A 20,245-nucleotide genomic window follows, 5' to 3' on the forward strand; every position below is an offset into this window, starting at 1 on the left:
TGACACAAAGGAGAAACAGAGAGTAGGAGGAAGAAAGGAGAGAAAGTATTTGGCAGAAGGCAGACACAAACTTCCAGAACCGGCTTGGATGTCCTGCCACAGACAGTGCATTCCAGCTTGGACTTAGCAGGCAGGGAGTCTGAAAGAAGTCACAGGAATGGCAGGTGAGAGCAGGAAAACAGGAAAATAGAGAAGAGCAGGTGAGCTGGCTAGGTTTACAGAGATAGATAATGATGGGCTCTTATTCTAAAAGCCTGCCAAGTGGTGATACATGGGCTTCGGTACATGGAAATTTGATGTGTGTTCGTATCAGAATTTTCAAAAAGGTTTTTTGTTGTTGTTTTTTTTCCTTTGGGTTAAGAAAGAAATCAGGGGAGGAGATGCTGAGAAGACAGGATGAGGCAGCAACATGACGGGGGTTTCTGGCTTGCACCCTGGCCTGTGAGCATATTGTGAGGGGGCCACACTTCCACCCGCCTTCGGTGGGGTGGTGCCTAGACAATGGGCTCAGCATGCCCTGCTTTGGCTCCAAAGATCTCAGCTGCAACCATCAGCCTCGTGCTCCAGAGCATCCAAACACAACACAACAAAACCAAACCCTGAGGTGAGAAACAGAAACCCTTCTTCCCTTTTGGTGTTTAAAAAAAAAAAATCACTTACTAATTAAGCAGGGAGAAGGAAGGGAAGCCTGTCCTTTTGATACAGACTCTGCAGTTATGATTACAGAAGGAAGACAAAGCCTCCATCAGCTGGAGGCTATTCTGAATGGCATTTCCACCCATCCGTATCCATGAATCGGTACACCTCAAGCAACAATGATGAACTTTAGGATTTTTTTCAATACCAAATGAGAAACGACTTTTCTCGTTCTGTCCTGTTTACCAATGACCTTTTCCTCAGCAAAAATATTCCACAAGTCACTGCCAACAGATGGGAACAGAAGAGCCTTGCTGGGGCTGGGACGCAGGGTATGTGCACGAGCAATGCTCAGAAAACAGCAGGCAGTACCAAGGAGGAAGGAAAGAGCATTCTCCTTCAGGGCAGCAACCACAAAGCCTCCACGAGGGCTGGCACCCTGAGCGCTGTGTGGGATACGAAACACAGCCTCACTCCACAGGACACTGTCAACAAGAAGCTCCTTTCTTTGGAGTCACAGCAGGACAATGATGGGAGAAGACTGGGCCTGTCCAATGAGAGAAACTCTCCTTCAGAACCCTGCTGAGCAACAAAGCCAAGAGGTCAGAAAATGGAGATGTCTAGCTTGGTGGGGGTGAAGGAAATAAAAAAATAACCCCCAAAAGCATTAAGAAAAAGTGACAGCTAGGTAGGAAAACCACTGATAAAACCACAGAGCCACTGATAAAAGAGTCCAATCTGAATGAAGCAGAACAATAAGAAGGCTTCCTTTCTGCTGCAGAAGATGCCAGTCTCAGGGGCGCCTGGTCAGCAGAATATATGCAGACCCACTTCAACAGAAATAGAAATGATAGGAAACTGAAGACTCGGGAGAGTGGCTGTACACGGTCAAAGCTTCACGAAGACGATTCCATAGGAAGCTCACATACATGTTCCTTTTGTTGCTCCCTCATATGGCTTCCTGGGGTGAAGGCATTTAACTCAACTGACAGTTCCTTCACAAGCAGAGTAATCTGTACCTCCCTCTCAATTCAAATTTCCATGGATGGCTTCTCATTCCAAACAAGTAAAACCACTTACAGAACATCTTGGAGCTCTAAGACCTGTAGAATTGGGAGAAAAAAAAAAGGATACCAAAACGTAAGCACAGATCAGAAAGGGTTAGGGCTATGGGTTAAAATAATGCCTTGCTCTATTTTCAAAAGGGTTAAGGTACGTGGAACCTAGAAGAATGGTATAGATGTTCTTATTTACAAAGCAGAAATAGAGACACAGACGTAGAGAACAAACATATGGATACCAAGGGGGAGGGGGGTGTGGGAGGAACTGGGAGATTGGGATCGACATATATACACTCTTGATACTATGTATAAAATAGATGACTAATGAGAACCGACTGTAGAGCACAGGGAGCTCTACTCTGTGCTCTGTGGTGACCTAAATGGGAAGGAAATCCAAAAAAGAGGGGATATGTGTATACTATGGCTGATTCACTTTGCTGTACAGCAGAAACTAACACAACATTGTAAAGCAACTGTACTCCAGTTAAAATTAATAAAAAAATAAAATTAAATTAAATGGAAAAAAGAAAAACTTCATGGAGTTGTGGCAAGGAGTCAATAAGCCAGCACACGTAAAGTACTTAGGATGTGCCGGCATGTGTAAATGCTCACAGTGTCGTTTATTATTATTATTATGCAGAATAAACACCCAGTGCTACGTGGCCAAAAAAAAAAAAAAAAAAAAAAGGGTTACGGTGAGTAGCAGGGTGTATGTAAACTAAAGAGCTCACAAAGCTGCAAGCAACCAACCTCACTGAGGCATTTTAGACAACATTTCAATGAAAAATGTGGCCCTGCTCCAGCTCAGCCACAATGGGGAGGTTGGAAAATTGCCAGCCGAACACAGAAAAGCAAGTATCAGGGACAAATCTGATGATGAAAAATTAGTACTTTACTTTAGTCCTGGTCAATCAAAACCAATTTTCTTCAAGTATAAATCTAAGGCCTTCTGCATGGATAGGGATGTACTGTGTGCATAAGATGAATACATTTTTACATTGATAAAAAGGCAATCACATATATATATATTTTTCCAATCCTCAAACAGGCAAATATTTATCACTTGGTTCAACTGAAATCAAGCAACATATGGCTTTTGATAGTTTATATACAGTAGTCATCTGTCAATATGAAATCACCCCCATGACTTCCTCCCAGCTCCACTTTTTCTAAGTACAAGTCAGCCACAAAGAAAGATGACAGCTGGGGTAATTCTTCCATTGTATAACTATAAAAATAATTATAAAATGGCTGACCAAAATTTTATAACATTATAATTGCTGGATTGTAATTTTTTCCTAATTACCTCCCATTTATCTTAATGCTCTCATTCTAAGATTTTTTTTAGTGCTTTCCCCTTACACCCATCCCTACCTCCTTGTATCAATGTTTTAGAAACCCCGCTGAGTTTAGATACATGTGTTCTAGTTCTGGATTCTGCACCCACATACTCAGGTATTTTCAGGCAAGAGATTCTGCCTCTTTGGGACTCAGTTTCTTCGTATGTAAAATAATGGGATTTCTAAACACCCCTTCCAGCTCTAATATGCTCCTCTAAAGCTGTAGACCATTAGCTTCCTTTCACTCACTGGGTCCTGACAATGGAAGAAACCTTTGCCAAGCTCATGTCAGAGTAATTAATTGCACCATGAATGCTGGGGACATCAGGCCTAGCTGTCTGTACATATTTGTATAATGAGGGCAAGCTAGTGTTAATCACAGTCTTTATAATTGTTTCATTTGACAGTTTCAGAGGGTACGGAGAACTATCCATTCTTAGTTATGTTTATATGGCTAGATTGTAAGAATCTGCGGTAATAAAACGGTTCACATTTTCAGGTACTGTTTCTTTCAAGGGCAAAATATTTGTAGGTTAAAATCAAGAATAATCATCACATTCTAGGTTTTCAAAGACACCTTGGAAAGCAGATACTACAGTTTATATCCTTAAGATAGATAAAGCTTTAGGAAAGTCTTACTGGCCAAATGCTCAAAATGGAAAACCATTTTTGGCTCAGAACTTGCAATAACTGCCCTATACCTATGTGAGGAGACACCACGTTATCAATTACTGTGTTCTTTCACAATCCTCCACACTGTTTCTCCCAGCTCTCTCTTTTCAAGCCTACAAGAGTGTTAATTGAAAACACTGTGTGAAAATGAGAAAGATGACGAGCTCCTAAAAATCCCAAGCCTAGATTTACAAGCTGTTCCCTTCACATACAGCAGCAGTAATGCCATTTCTTTATTCTGCAGGGAGTCCAGCCATCTCTTAGAAGTATGGTCTGTTCCATCTGGCTACTCACTAGAAGGACAGTAATCCTTTCCCCATCAGAGCACGGCTGAGGCTAAAGTATAATAAATTGCCTTGTACAGTTACTATTTGAGGGCTTGGACAAGAAGGATAAAGACTACTGCTTTTGTCTATGCTGCCAGATGTGGCCTCATTGGATAAAGAATCATGGGTTTTATTTATTCTTGCACATGTTGCTCAAGGTCCAGACCATGTTAGAATGTTAGTATGTATATGAGTGTGCTCATGTACCTGCAAGACAAATAAATGAGGATCCAAGCCCATGACCAGCCATTCTAAGGAGCATATCCTGCTATCCACTCTTGTTTTAGCATTCATATATGGCCACTCATTGTATGGTCCAACTCCAAGATTTCCACACAGTTTATATGTCTGCAGGTATGAAACAATTTAACTGACAGCCCAAAGGGCTGTCAATTTTGTGGAATGACATACTAAAGGGTACCCTATCTCTACAGGAATTTGAGTGATGATACCTGATGACTGACCATTAGTACCACAAAGTTTATATAAGCAGATCCCTTTGGGAAATGTACTTTTTTCTCTTCTAAAAGGGTGCAACACATACTACTAGTCATTTGTTGAATATGTTTTTAAAAAGCTTATTTTCTCTTTTCTCTCTTTCTACTTATTGAGAGTTCATTTATTTTTTAATATATTTAATCAAGGCATTAACTGTTTCACTGTAAGGTTAGTCCACATTAACATTTAACATACTACAGTTACTCTGATATTGAGTGATAAATGAAAAGCTTCTTACTTATAGAGTCTTGTACACATACAATGTCTCACTGACTATTGTAAATTATCATTAACTTTACAGGGGAAAGGAAGCTTAGCAATTAAGTGATATTTATTTTGTTCCATGTGTTGTTTGGAGGGTTGTTTTCTCTAAATTTCTCACTCACCCTTCAAAGCTCTTTGGGAAACTAATACCTGAGAATACAGCTCATAAGTGACAAAGCTAGAACTGAGGTCCAACCACAAAAATCACGCTCTTTCCATTAAGCCATGTGGAGGCATGCATGAAGAAAAACTATCTTGATTCAGTTTTCCAACACTATTTACTACATTTAGCAACCATGCAACAGGAATCTTAATCAAGTCTCCAACTCACTTATTCAATGTAATTCCAGGGTTTTACTAGTATTGATAAAGTCTAATGCCATCTTATTTTTGATGACACGCTGGCACGTACGAATCATGTCAGTGAGCACTCACCATTCCCTAACGATCAAGCCTGTTCACAACTTCTCGAACTGTAGCTATGAAGTTTTCATTGTCTTGGGGATTAGCTAAAATAATACTGTGCAGTCTGTTCATATAGGAGTCGATAGTGTCCACTGTAGGTGTCTCTCCACTTCCTGAAGTGAGATAAGAAGAGAAAGTAAGAAAATCCTCCCATTCAGTTCAACCATAACACAGATCAGTGATTCCACAGCAAAAGAAACTTGACTCTAATGTGGTCTGCTCCATAGAGAAGATTTTATTTTCAGAGGAGAGACTTTTAGACCTCAAAGAAATGAAATTAATCCACATACTCTAAATAAACAGATGGGCTATATAATTGCTGTGCAGTATATAGGTGTAGTTGCATAGCACGAAAGGTTAAAGACTCTCCCAGCTCTGCTGTAACTATTTTCAAAATGAAAGAGTATATAAGAAATACTATGGGTTTCCCTGGTGGCGCAGTGGTTGAGAGTCCGCCTGCTGATGTGGGGGACACGGGTTTGTGCCCCGGTCCGGGAGGATCCCACATGCCGTGGAGCGGCTGGGCCCGTGGGCCATGGCCGCTGGGCCTGCGCGTCCGGAGCCTGTGCTCCGTGGCGGGAGAGGCCGCAGCGGTGAGAGGCCCGCGTACCCCCCCAAAAAAAAGAAATACTAGTATTTATTTTCCTTTTCCTTCCCATTAAGATAATATTACAAAGCAAGAAAATATACATCAGAAAAATGCTCTGGGGGGGATGGGTGAGTTGGGGGAGGGGATCAAGAAATAAAAACTTCTAGTTATAAATTAAGTCATGGGGATGTAATGTACAGCATGGTGACTGTAGTCAATAATATTGTACTACATGTTTGACAGTTGCCAAGAAAGTATATCTTAAAAGTTCTCATCACCAGAAAAAATCTTTTTGGTAACTCTGTATGGTGATGCATGGTACTAGATTGTGGTGATCATTTCACAGTGTATACAGATAGTGAATCATTACGTTGTACACCTGAAACTAACACAATGTTATATGTCAATTACACCACAATTTAAAAAACAAAAAAAGAAAAGTGCTCCACTTAGGACTTTAATATTACTCAGTTTCCACTGTTCAGAATATCAAATTAAGCTTAACAGAAAGTAGACTGTATGAAAATACAACTGAAGAAAAATTTAACTGAGCAGAGAGCCTGAAATTCTGGATGATTTTAACCAATACTGAGATTCTATTACATGGCCCACAAAAACCTCTGAGGAAAAGACCCCTGAGTTTACTGATTCTCCTCTGGAGGTGAGACTTCAGCCTCACCACACCAGTACCAACATGAACAGCACCTCCCCCCACCCCTGCCACTTTACAGGGCTCAGCTAGGGATGACATTACCAGGCAAGGGCATGCTGGCGAAGCTGCTTGTCAACACCTGCCGCAGGGTCTCCAGGTGCTGCTGTAAGACGGTGTTGCGGCTCCGCTCCTGGATCACGTCCACCTCCAGCTTCTCCACCGCTGTGCGCATGCTCTCTACGTGCTTTTGCAGGGCTGCGTTCCTTTCCTCAAACTCCATGTTGGATTTTCGAAGCTGACGGAGCTCTGCCTCCCGAGCTGAGGACAAAACCCCGACAAAACACAGGTAATACCAGCCTCTCTGAGGAGTCCCGATGACTCTTACAGGAAGTCCTGCTTAGCTGTCTCTAATTAGCTACCCCTCCTCATGTCCCTATTCTCATTATGGCCTTCCAGATAGCAATTTCAGCAGTAAAACGCCTGGCTCCCCAGAGTTATTTTAATTCTTAAAGCTGGTCATATTCTATACTTAAGATTGTAAGGAACTGCTGTAATTCCCAGTATTTGTTTGTTTGATTTTTTAAAGCTGTGCAATGATAAGCCTGAGGGGTTCCACAGGGGGATCCTGGGAGACTGGGCAAGCACAGCTGTGGGTCCACATCTTTACTGCAGTGGGGTCAGCTTTACTCATATTTATTTTATATTTTGGACATCCATGTAAGCTTTCATTTGTACAAAGGGTTCTAGGCTAAGAGCCTGAAAGCAATTGAATTAGTTATGTATATTTATTTCCTCTGATCCAGAGACTAAAGGAGCTTTGACAACACTGGCTCAGCTGTCCTCCACGGGTCTCTGAGTAGCTGCTTTTCATACAGAGTGAAATGGAAGCAGTTTTCTTCTTCCAGACCAGTCCCAGGGTCTGGAATATCACTACCGTTGCTTTTCAGCAATGAATTCCTCCCGACAACGTTTTGTGAGTAACACAAAACGATCCTTTGGTAATCACCTTTGCTGTGGTTCAGGAATTCCTCTGTAAATATAGGGATGTCAAAAACAGACCGTTCCTTTACCTCTGCTTCTTTCTGTGAATCAAGAGTAACAAAATAGTTAATTCTTAAACAGAAGCTAAATTAAACAGTGGTGCCTAAAGGCACAATGGTCATGTTTTCCTTAAAGAAATAGTAGGATGAGCAGGAATCAGTCTAGGTGGGGCTGTGAGGAAAATGTATTCACCTTTTCTTTGGAACCAAACTTTCATAGAGCTCAAGCAGGTCAAATATTCAGATCTCTCAGGTGACGACTGCTGTGCAATGAGAAACCTTAAAACAAACCTACATAAACTTCCCTAATGGAGATTTTGGAAACCATTTCTTAGCTCTGTGCTTTGAATAGTCAACAGTATACAGTGGAGAAAGTGGTTGAGGTAGGAATATAGAAAGAGAATTTCTAGGTTTTTTTTCTGTTGCTTCTGTTGGTTATATACATAAAGTGCTTTTTATACATTAAGTGCTTTATATACATAAAGCACTTTATATACATGTATATACATTTATATACATTTATGTATATACACTTTATATACATAAAGTGTTCTCTGAGATAGGATTATGCAATCTAAATTTGCAGAGTGGACAATAAGAATTTTAAGCAGACATCTGCCAGCCATGAGTAATAATAATGGTATTCCACTGGGATTTCTACTTTTACTTCTACTTATTTACAAGGGCAGCCTATAGTTGGGGATCTTTTAGACTTTCTTCAGACACAGGAAAAACAAACAAACAAAACCAAAAATCCAGAAATAACTGGGTTCTAAGTATGAAAATCCCAAGGACTATGTGAGATAGAAAAGAATAATCAACCTAAAATGAATTCACCAATAAGCCATTAAAAATAAAAGTCTCACAAAACCACTGCAAAATATATTCCACAATGATCCTTGTGAATAAAGTCAATATTTCAAAATGCTTTGTCTGCAGTTTCTACAATGAATTTGAAGTTGAAAGCATTAAGAACATAAATTATAAGTGTCTTGGCAGTATTTAAAATCTTGCATAATATAAGATGGTAAAGAGAACAGTGGGAAATGAGTACTGAAGAAATTGATAGTGAAATCTGAAGATTCCAAAACCTTTATAACATAAAGAACAGTTTAAAAAATCTAGAAATCATTCCTATAGAAACAAATTTAATGCCAGAGATAGAATGTATCTTTCCTACTTTTGCCACCACTAGTCTTTTATCTTTGAACACAAATATGATTTGGGGCCCAGTAGAAAGGTTAAACACTTAACAGCCTATGAGGGAATTCTGACAGCCAAGATCCTGTTTTCATACTGGTGTCTGCCTCCTTAGGGGTCAGGGCTGTGCTGTGTAAGCTGCCTGCCAATGGCATCTGATCAAGAGAGACGTCTAAGATGGAAGTCTGAAAAACAATGTATTTACCTGAAGATACTTTCACAGCACTTAATTTTTACCCTATCTTTTACCTCTTAAAGAAAGAAAGTGAAGTTTTTCAGAACAATTTAAAAACAAACAACAAGATTACCACTGAAAGCCCCAGTTTCAACATGCAAAGCTCTACCTCTAGCCAGCTCTTGGTGGATTTCAAAGAGAACTAATGTATGGACAAGAAAGGCTGGTTCCAGAAGGTATCTTAGGCATACTTCTCAGTGACTTTCTCTCTACTCTGCTGGCTTACCATATTCTTTAACTCTGTTTAACTATATAAGACATAACAGATATAAGCATAAGTCCATAAATGACTTAGGATAAGGCCTTATGATTTTATCATCCCATCTTGTTCAGTCTCTTAGTTAACTGCACAGGCTTATATGAGATCAGTTTACCTAGCCATAGGTCTGAATATCTGCCAGTCAGATGGGTAGGTGGGGATGCTTGGCTTCCATTACCATGGTACCGAGAGCCCTCTCCAAGGCCTAGATTCTGCTCAGATGGGTACTTCTGCTCTCTTCCCTGCCAAAGCAGTCCAAACCAAACCAGGCTAACTACATAAAGGCAGAGGACAGCACCACATAGGTGCATTAACACACTGCCTTTTGGTATAGATTCTTAGAGTGCAAAGAAAGAAACACCAAAGCAATTAAATGAAACTGTTCAGTCTCTGAGAGGCAACAGAGAATTCTACTTAACTGAAGAGTGGTCATAAAACCCATCAGCACTCTTCCATTACTGAGTACATTACTTGGCATTGGAGAGGATCCTCTTGGGGGCTCAGATATACTTAAGCTGCTCCAAGGGTCACTCAAGGGATTAAAATCATAAGGATTTCATTACCTCTTCATTGAAAGGGTCTAATTTGTTCAGGCTGAGTGTCATTTCCCATAAATTAAAGGAGAAACAAAATTATTGTTTCTATCTTAGTCCTCACTTGAGATTTAGACACTTTCTTGAGAGTAACACTAGCTGACTCCTGGGTCTAGCAGGCTGGCTCTTGATTTGAGAGGAGCAAGAATACTCTTCACTTTGGTTTTCATTCTATATATTGAGTGGAGGGTAAGAGAACAGAGGCCTTTTGAACTGAAACTATTTTGCTGTGATCTAGGCTCAGGGCCAGAAATTCATAGAGAGTGATATGCTTCTCTCAAGTGCCCTTTACCTTAAGGAATGCTCTTAATATTGTGTACCAGGCTTAAGTGCCCCACTGCTATGCAGAATGGCTTGAATGGCTTTCAGGTCAGCATTTCTTTGGCTCTAATATGCTCTCCAGTAACTGCCTTGGCAACAATGTCTTAGGAATCTAAGTTCCATTAGGGAATACAATAGGTTTCTTTACTACACACACACAAATCAAATTGTTTCTGTCTCAAGTGGCAACAAATTTTGCTGACATCACAGGCAACCTGGCCCATTTTAACTTGCAACGCTGTTTATTCCATATAACGTGGCAGGTGCTGCCAGGACTGCTAAATAAGATGGGGCTACAGAGGCCTGGCTTTCAGTCACAATTCTGCCTCTAATTAATTCAATAAGTGACTCTGGGAAGTTCTTTCCTGTCTCAGGCAAGTCATTTTCCTCACCGGCAAAATGAGGGGGTCAGTCGAGAGGATTTCTGAGGTCTTAGTAGTTTTGAAGTGAGCCCGAAGGCTACTTTATGGCATTTGCCATTTTATTCCTAATAGGATAAGTAAAGGGAAGTAAGCATGTTTTTAGAAACTGTGATGTTTTAGGCACTTTGCAAGGTACTTGCTCTTTTATTAACTTCCTCATAACTCTGCTCAAGCCATTTTACATATATATATATATGAATATAAATATATCTGAAGTGCCCCACAAAACCTGGGTCATCTTTAAGGTCTGATTCAGTTCCTCCTTTCCATGGGGGCTTCTGTGGCTCCTTTTGTTTTCCACTTGTAGTGTTTTCTTATTTTTCTTAACTCTTATTATACTCTAAGAGGTTATGTGTAAATATGTTTAACAATTGTCAAAGAGGTTTTTTTTAATTGCAACTCTTTTGAAATTACCTAGTTTAGTAAGATATTATTCAATAAAAACTGATAAAGTGGGGGGCACTAATCGGGTCAACAACCTTACTAAGAGAGCTTTATCCTGATGTGGGCATACAGCAGATTTATAGACCCTACTGTACACACATTTGAGAAATTACTGCTGGCTCTCCACCTACTCCCTCCTTTTCTGTGTTTCACATGAGTCTAAGCCTGAAACAGGGGAATCACACAGAGACTTATTCCTTTTCATATATCATAGAAATTCATATCATACTAAATAATGTATTTAAAAAAACCTTCATTTCTCAAATCAGTAGCAGCAGCTTCTATGACTAAGTCTACTAAATCTTTTCTGATGGCAACTGTTAACTTTATGAGAAGCAAAAATGCCACATATGGTTTGGGCAGTAAAATCCATAGTGATGAAAGGAGTCAGTCATTGACTAGAAAATGTGAGCTCTAATATTTTAGATTACTGTTTATACTCTCTTTTGTAACCATTAAGGACAGAGAAGCTATAAAGGATGCTTAATAGGGAAAAAAGGAAGTTTGGTAATTTAATGATATTGGTGGGTTGGGCACACAAAGGAAGGAGAAATAAGTAATTATATAAGTATTTGGCAATATGGAAAGCTTGCAACACTATTCAATTATGATTTAAAATATATAGTGTACATACAGTTTCTCAAGCAAAAAAAAAATAAGATTTCATCCTAATTGAAACACAGAGATGTCATATATAACCACATTTATATAGGATTTATATGAATAATAAAATGCTAATATTTACTATGCTTCTCACTTTCTAATTCATGGATGGTAATAAATCTATTTGACTTGTGAATCTAAAAGTATTCTCTATGTTTTGAAGGTCACCAATATCAAATTAGGTATGAGAACTACAACTCCAAGATAAATACATTATTATTTTGAAGAAATGATTTCCTTGATTTAGTAAAAAACCCAATACATGCAAAAGAGTATATCAGAAAATTCTTTTTGTGTAAATATCCACTGTTATTTCAACAAATGGGTTTTGTATAGAAACAAATAAGTATTTATGGAAGAACTCTTCCATGCAAGGGCATCATGCTAGATGGGATGGGTACAATATGGAACTAGACCATGCATGCCTTCAAAGAGATTATAATCCAAGCGTGTTAATAACAGAAGCACTTGAGTAACTTTGGCACCTTAGCCAGATCAGCTAAGTGCGTAAGAGTAATATAGAGAGCTGTGAGGTTTAAAAGAAGTTGGAGGAAACAGGAAAAGCTTGAAGGAGGAAATAGAACTTGAAATAGGGTTTGATGGATGACTAGAATTTAGAGGCAAAATTGGATGATGGGAGAGGGTCACAGAAAAAATGAGTGAGGGAAAGAAAGTATTCTCGTGAAAGGAAGAATATGAGCACAGGCATGAGGCAGAAAAGGATGGGGCACCTGGAGGACAGTGAGTATTAAAGGTTTTTAAGTACATAAGATATATATGGGAAATATGGGAGTTAAGGTATTTGGAAAGGGAAATAGGGGCTTAATTACAGAAAACCCTGATTGCTGAGTTTGAATGTGATTTGGTAAGCAATGAGGAGTCATTGAGCATTTTCATGCATGAAATTACCACAAATTTTATTTTCTTAGAACCATATATTAATCATAGGCTACATATATATTTAAAGCTCTCTATGCAGCAGAGCCAACACACACAGGCCTCAGTCCTATACAGGAACACAGGTCTAAATCCTATTGCTGAGACTGAACCAATGGAGGGGAAAAGGCCAGTAAACAAATATGCACCAGTGAGGAAAGTAGGCAGAGTAATCAAGATAATGTCACTTGTGGTCTGTAGATGCTGTAAGTTGAATAGTTCATTTTAACTAAATGCTGGATTCCCTAAATAACAACTTTTTGAGAGTCAGAATATAGTATCTGATGATGATAAACTATGGTCAAGGTATAGCTTTTAGTTGGTCCTCATTTCTATACCTCACTCCAAATTCCAGCCATCTTCAGCATTTAAAGCCAATAAAATTCTTGGACCATAAGAAAGGACTAGAGTTAGGGGCTTTAATTCAAGGGCAGACTCATGACATAAGTGTCTGCCATATGCTAAGAGTCCTTGAGCTAAAGGCAACTAACCCAATCCTAATTACAGGATAGGAAATACTCTGCCATTCATTAAAAAACAGTCCAATAGCATTTCAAATAGCATCATTATTATATACATATATCACACACACACACACACACACACACACACGCACGCACGCTATGTAGAGAGAAAGTTAATTACCTCATGATCATGAGTAGCCTGTCGGGCTGCATCTAAAAATATGATAGAATAAGAACATTAAGCTGAAAAACAAAACAAAATAACAAAACCTAAGGAAATGACTATGCTAAGCTACAAAAACTGCTGGTATATGTGGGCTCTCAAAACATATCATATTTTCTCTGATAGCTTTATTAATCAGTCAACAAAAGTTAAAGGGAACCCCATCTTACAGGTTACACAGTTAGACACAAGAGAAACAGCAGACACAGTTCTTACCTTTGAGGAGAACAGGGTGGGAGAGTGGACAGGAAATACATGCCAAAGGATGTTTGCAGAACATTACAGTTTAGCAGGCAAGATGCCCAAATGTGGAGAAGACGCAATAGCTCAGGAATGACAAGCTATTATGAGTGGGGCTTCTTTCTTTGGCAGTGTTTCCTGAAGAAGGGGAACTTTTAGCAATATTTTAAGAGTGTGATGAACAATTTTAACGGAAAACAAAAGATCCATGAAGACTGGGATCTTCTGTATCTTGTTTACCTTTGCACCCTTAATGCCTAGATGAGATCCTAATATGTAATAGGAGGTGTTCAATACATTTTTTGAATACACGCATACATGAATGAGTGAATTAAAAGGATGATTGATCACTGGAAGCTGGGAGAAATGATCACATGAAAGGCTTAGAGGTGTTACAGCAAGGCGGTTATGTAGTGTAGCAGACAGATTTGTTTAGAGGTAGAGAAATGACTAAATTGGAAATAGAAGAAAAAGCACAGACAACTAAAAGCGTCTTGGAGCACAAGCCAAATTGTTGATACTGGATATGGAACCCCAACTGAAATTTCTAATTTAGAAATTAGATTCTAATTCTAATTCTAATTCTAATTGAGAGCAATGTGATTTTAATAAAATTCCAAGATGATGCTTGTAAGTGAATGTAGTATAATAGAGGAATGATAGAAATATATCTTTTATATTCTCACTCTGATACTTGGCTTTGTGACACTCCATCATGCAAAACAAACTACAAATACATTTGGTTCTGGTTCTGATACCTTGCCTATGAGATTTGCCTTTCTGACGGTCCTGGGTTTTCCTACTGAAAACTTTGTAGGCCTCAGTCTTCTGATACTGCTCCAGCTCCTTCATGTAACGCTCCTTATCTCTGTCTGCTTCATCAAGGTAGCGCTGGGGAAGAAATATGGAATTATTTTCAAGAAATAGGTCTTACTGACGTAAAATACCAATGAACTCTTTGAAGAAAGCAAAGGATAATTAGCACATGGAAAGAAAAGTACAAGTGGGATAAGCTTTGAGAATTAAAAAAAAAAAGTCATGTGAATAGAATAAAATATCTCTTAGTTATAAAAGAAATAGGTGATTCTAACTTTTTAGACTGCTGCCTTTCTTAACTTATTGAAGACAACTTCTATTGAGGTCATTCTCATAAAAAATTCACAAGAAGATTACAGTTCTTCTACTAATCCTATAGATAGAACTACACATGGCCCTAGAGTCCTCAAGAAGACTGAACACCACATAGGCACACTTAATCTTCCCAGGGGAAAGGATGGAATATTACTTTGTTTCTTTATCCCCAACCCACTCTGAGGAGATGATCTCATACATCAATTGGCCTTTAAGAGCCAGAAGAGTGGAGATACAAGGAACATAAAAAAGAATGACCTCACCCTATGGACCTAAAATGGACTACTATGAGACAGCCTGTATCTACATGCTTTGTGCTATTAATTATTTAAACAAAGTTCATTGATCTACTAGGATAATTTTGTTTAATGCCTTGTACTTTTCATTCATCGTTAGGTTTAAGAAATAAAGTATAAAAATACTCTTCTAAATGAACACAAACAAGAGTTAGAAATTATGTTAAAAGCCTTGTCCTACACAAGAGCCAGATGTAGGGGTCAAATGGCCAAATCTGGGACAATTTAAGTATCAAAATACTCAAGTATAGTAATAATTTATAAACCATTGGGAAAAAAAGAAATTCATATGCCTAAGCCAATTGTAAATAAATAACAAACAGATACATAAATGGAGGGAGGAAGAGGGCTCTTGCTTAGATTAGAATGCTGAAGGGCAACTGGCAAATGTGGAGGGAGTGCTAGAGTTGGAAAATCATCATTTTGCAACCATCATGGTAAATATTAGATCAGGCAAAAGTTATTAATGAATGCTAAATCTAGGGGGAAATTTTGATATGGAACAGACTATTTGAATGTTCTTAAAATGTCTCTGCACAGACTACTTATTAATTACAAGGGAGAGTAAAAAACTTCAGTGAGTGAGCAAAATTAACATTACGAATAAAAGGAATGAGGAATGAGGAATAAAAGACATTGTGTGCCTGCATATGCGACACCCTGAGAAGGACCAACGTCCACCTATGCAGTATTCTGACCAAGAATGCATAACCTCAATCTAATCATGAGGAAACATCAGACAAATATAAAATGAGGAATGTTCTGTTGAAAGTAAACAAAAAGGAGGGGGAGGAAGAGGGAGAGACGGTATTCCTAAAAAAATATCAATGTCATAAAAGACAAAGAAAGGCTGTGGAAATATCCCGGATTAAAGGAATCTAGAGATTTGACTACTAAACTCAGAGCCTGACCCCTGGACTGGAATCTGAACTGGAGGGGGAAAATGTTACAGAAGAATGATGTTAGAGGTCAACTGACAAAACTGGAATATAGATGGCAAGTTAGATAAAAGTATTGTGTTAATACAAAATTATGAGGTTGTTAACTAAACTGTGGTTAAGTGAGAGAACATGTCTATTCTTAGGAAATTCACACTGAAATATTTAAGGGTAAAGGGCTATGATGTATGTAACTTATATCAAATAATTCAGAAAAAAATTGTGTGTGTGTGTGTGTGTGTGTGTGTGTGTGAGAGAGAGAGAGAGAGAGAGAGAGAGAGAGAGAGAGAGAGAGAGAGAGAGAAAAGAGAAACCACATGCCCAATCTTGCCCAGGAGAGTATGAGCGCATGTGCGAAAAGAGAAAATGTGTTAATGACAGGTCAATCTGGGTAAGGGGTATTTGGGTGTTCTTTGTATTATTCTATGTTTGTAACTTTTTGTACATTTGAAAAATTATTTTCAAATAAAAATTTAAGAACAAAAACAAACATGAAAACCCTTGCCCTGCCTAACTAGTTAGTTATCACTGTTTGTTATCCCTGGAAATGACTTTTGCGTTTTTCCTTATATACTTCTGTATTGTCTGAAAAAATTTTAAATGATGAGCGTGTATTAATTTTGAAATAAAAAAATTAAAGAGAAAAGAGTAACTATGTACAGCTCATAATCCATTTATACATTAGAGCTAAAACAATGGATGATATACTCTGTTTTCTATTAGCTTGCTACCACAAACACAGAGCTTCAAGTTGAAACTCAATCTGATCTCTTTGAAATTTTTTGAATTCAGTTAATTCCCAAGAGTATTTTTCAATTTGGTTTTAGTTTGTTTGGAATCCTTTTTAAGGAGTGTAAGACATAAGAGAAATATAGACATATATCAGATACTGAAAATGCTGGGAACTTTCAACCCCTCCGACAATCCCTACAATCCCAACAATTTTGTGGCATTTCAACCAGTTCGTGGCTAACTTGTCTTTAATTCCTCTCAAATCTAACAAATGGATTTGTTTCAGTTTGGCAATAAGGTTAGTTTCTGTCTTGGAGGAAAGAGAATTCAAATAGTTCTTGCTTTATTTTTCATAGTAGGTTAAATTTGCCAGAACTCCAGTTTAAAAAGTTTATTAAAGCAGTAACATCTTTTTCTTAAACAAAATTCTTATGTGAATATCAGAATTTTATCAAAAGACCTTTTCTCATTTAACTCATGACTTTTCACTTAACTCGGCAGAATAAACCATGCTGATAGATTTCTTAATATTGAACTACTGCAGAAACTAACACACCATTGTAAAGCAATTATACCCCAATAAAGATGTTAAAAAAAAATATTGAACTACTTTTTACAAAAATCTTATATGAACTCTCAGCATATAAAGCAAATAAAAGTGGAGCTGCTTTGGTTTGCGGGGGGATCCTAGAGTCCCTCCTGCTCACGTCCCTGCAGCAGACCCTGAAAGAGTATAAAAACCACTGTGGAGAAAAGAGCTATGAAGGACCCTGCTATTCTGGTCTCCTAGGCCCATGACAAACTTGGAGAATCAACAGTCCATTCTCTTTGCTTTTCTGACAAAAGTTATTTTTGAGATATAATCAAAACCAAGCAAAGGATCAGGAATAGGAACAATTACCTGTTTTTCCTCCGGAGGAAGTTTACTCCATTCATTGCCTAACATCCTTGTAATTTCTGGAAATGGGACTTCTGGTCTTTTTGCTCGAAGCTGTTCTCGACGCTCGTTCATGAACCGAACATATCCTGTAAGGGGGGATTTAGGTGCATTGCTGTCTCGAAGAGGTTTCTTCCTCTTTCTTCCTTTGGACCAACCTCCTCGTTTACTTCTTTGCTACAAAACAAGAAAAAATAAAAAACCCCAAACCAAATTACAACAACAAAAATTTCCCCAAATAACACAATAATCAACATCAACAAACAAAACAGGATTAATAATTGCATTTTGCTACCATTAAGGCCCTGGATATTCAAAGCTCTCCAAACCTGTTATAGGTACAAATGGCTGCAATGCAGTTTTCAAGAAGGGACCCCAGATGGTTCACCTGCAGACCTTTTTATGTACCATGCTACACAATGTTACACTAAGGGGCTATTTTAGTGCTAATCCCAACAGATAAGAATGAGGGGTACCATGATCACATAAGCTCTGGCCTTCATATTCACTTAACAAATCCTGACTCCTGACAGGGGAATATTCTAAATGAGAAATGCAGCACATATACAGCACTGTGCCAGGAAAGCAGACATTGCTACAGTAGATCAGAACAAGATGCTGTCACAAGCACTGGGCAAAAGAAGAGGAGACAAGTTGTAGTACTAGGATTAAAATCATTCATGAAGGGTGTTTCTCATTGATATCATTCAAAGACCAGTTTATTTCCCACAGCAGATAGCACTATAGATTTTAAAATTAATATCTAAGACTTAGAAAAATTTCAGCAACTATAATATATCCAAAATGAATACTAGTTCTTTGGCTTGCTGGTTTATTTCTTAAGATGTTTATTTTATAAAGGCAGAGGTCTTTATATGTTATTAGCTAAATCAAAAGACAATATCGCCCCCCAAAAAGTTTAAAGGACTGAAGTACCACTATTGTTTTACCACAGCCTTTTTCTTTGTCCTTTTAAACAGGATGCAAGGTACTTTTACTTCATAATTTTACAAATACACATAGCCTATCAGTTAATAAAGTTTTACGGATATAAGCATTTTTATTTCAGAGAAGAGAAAGAAAAGCCAAATGGGACAAAAATATCTAAATATTAATTACCATACTGCACTCCTCCAAATATATATAAAATGGTACAATAATTCAGCATTGGGCAAATGGTGTATTTGGTATCAGTTTTTTTGTTTTTCTTTTTGGTTTTGTTTTGTAAACCTAGTAACATTTAACATTAAAGCTACTAAGGATTTAAGATGTTTAAGAAGCCTTAAGCATTCGTCATAATCTTTAAGAATGCCAACATAAAAAGAATAAGCTCTTTCAAAATAAGAACAAAGACAAAAGTCAATGGTGGTACCCTTTTATAGCTAAAAACAAAAAAAGAGTACCTTAAAACATAGACAATGTAATCAGTCATTTGTGAGGAACACTGAAAGTCCAACAAGGGAATGATGGCCCAGGTCCATACAGAACCTTTGTGTGAATTAGAAAAAGATGCCCCCTATGGGACAATGAATGACTTGGTAAGTCGTGTGAACCCTTTGGGCACATATGACTCCATGCTGCAGGGTTTGGTGAGCAGAGTGTGGTCTTGAGTAAGGGCATGTGGACTCCTCGTTAATTACTTAAAAAAAAAAATTTATTTATTTTATTTATTTATTTTTGGCTGTGTTGGGTCTTCACTGCTGCATGTGGGCTTTCTCTAGTTGTGGCGAGCGGGGGCTACTCTTTGTTGTGGTGCACAGGCTTCTCTTGTTGCAGAGCACGGGCTCTAGGTGCGCGGGCTCAGTGGTTGTGGCTCGCAGGCTCTAGAGCACAGACTCAGTAGTTAGATAGCCCGTGATTCACGGGCTTAGTTGCAGCATGAGGGATCTTCTCAGGGCAGGGCTCGAACCCATGTCCCCTGCATTGGCAGGCAGATTCTTAACCACTGCACCACCAGGGAAGCTCTAATTACTTATTTAATTAAATCATGCAACTCATTCAGTAAGCATTTGTTGAGCATCTAATCTGATGCAGGTATAAATTTTCTAGGTAGGGGAAAAAGAAGAGTCTACTTGTCTCTGTATCATTAAAACCATTAATTTGGTTCTATGTGAAACAAGAAATATAAAACAGAATATTCTGCAGAATGTAAGGAGGCCAGAGGATGAACACCTCGGTCAACTCCCTTGCTGACTGCTTCTTCAGAAGCCTCAGAGACCAGTAACAGGAGGAGATGCTTCAGCTTACCTCATCTTCGTGCCTCTGTTCATTGCCTTCTGCTGTATTTGAAGACTCATTCTGAAGCAACTGACCTTGGGAGAGATCCTCAACAAATTCTGGATTATTTGTGGATGATGAGGCTCCACTACTATATGGAACCTCTGGGTGGGTTATCCTGAAGAATGATAGGCAGAGTGGAAAAGTTCAGTATCAACAGCATCAAAAACTCCTACTTACCAAGGTTCAAGACAAATTTCACTGCCAGCAAAATCACATGCCAGCCCTTGAATTAATTCCCCCACCTCATTCTGTATAAATGTAAACAATGTCTCCATAGCAATTATAGAGCATTTTAAAAAAGGTTTCAGTGCTTGATTGGATCAGGTCAGTTCCATGAAGAAATCTCCTACTAAAAACAACTATAATCTTTCCCCCACAGATTACCTCT

The 20,245-nt window shown here is 38.4% G+C and overlaps 1 protein-coding gene across 2 annotated transcripts in view; it reads right to left on the reverse strand.

Annotated features, from left to right (window-relative positions):
* Window positions 1-831: 831 nt before the first annotated feature.
* Window positions 832-20,245, reverse strand: part of HMG20A (high mobility group 20A) — a 66,099-nt gene continuing 46,685 nt past the window's right edge. For both annotated transcript variants that reach the window (XM_082839851.1, XM_082839852.1), the window contains 8 exons: window positions 19,825-19,972; window positions 17,542-17,754; window positions 14,302-14,434; window positions 13,262-13,293; window positions 7,510-7,585; window positions 6,606-6,821; window positions 5,233-5,375; window positions 832-1,739 (listed from right to left, as the gene is read on the reverse strand). In XM_082839851.1, the coding sequence (XP_082695977.1) occupies window positions 5,239-5,375; window positions 6,606-6,821; window positions 7,510-7,585; window positions 13,262-13,293; window positions 14,302-14,434; window positions 17,542-17,754; window positions 19,825-19,972 (955 nt within the window). In that variant the 3' untranslated portion in view covers window positions 832-1,739; window positions 5,233-5,238. The remainder of the gene's footprint in view (window positions 1,740-5,232; window positions 5,376-6,605; window positions 6,822-7,509; window positions 7,586-13,261; window positions 13,294-14,301; window positions 14,435-17,541; window positions 17,755-19,824; window positions 19,973-20,245) is intronic.

Source organism: Leucopleurus acutus (genome assembly GCF_964270905.1).
Source record: "Leucopleurus acutus genome assembly, chromosome: 1".
Taxonomy (NCBI): Eukaryota; Metazoa; Chordata; class Mammalia; order Artiodactyla; family Delphinidae; genus Leucopleurus; species Leucopleurus acutus.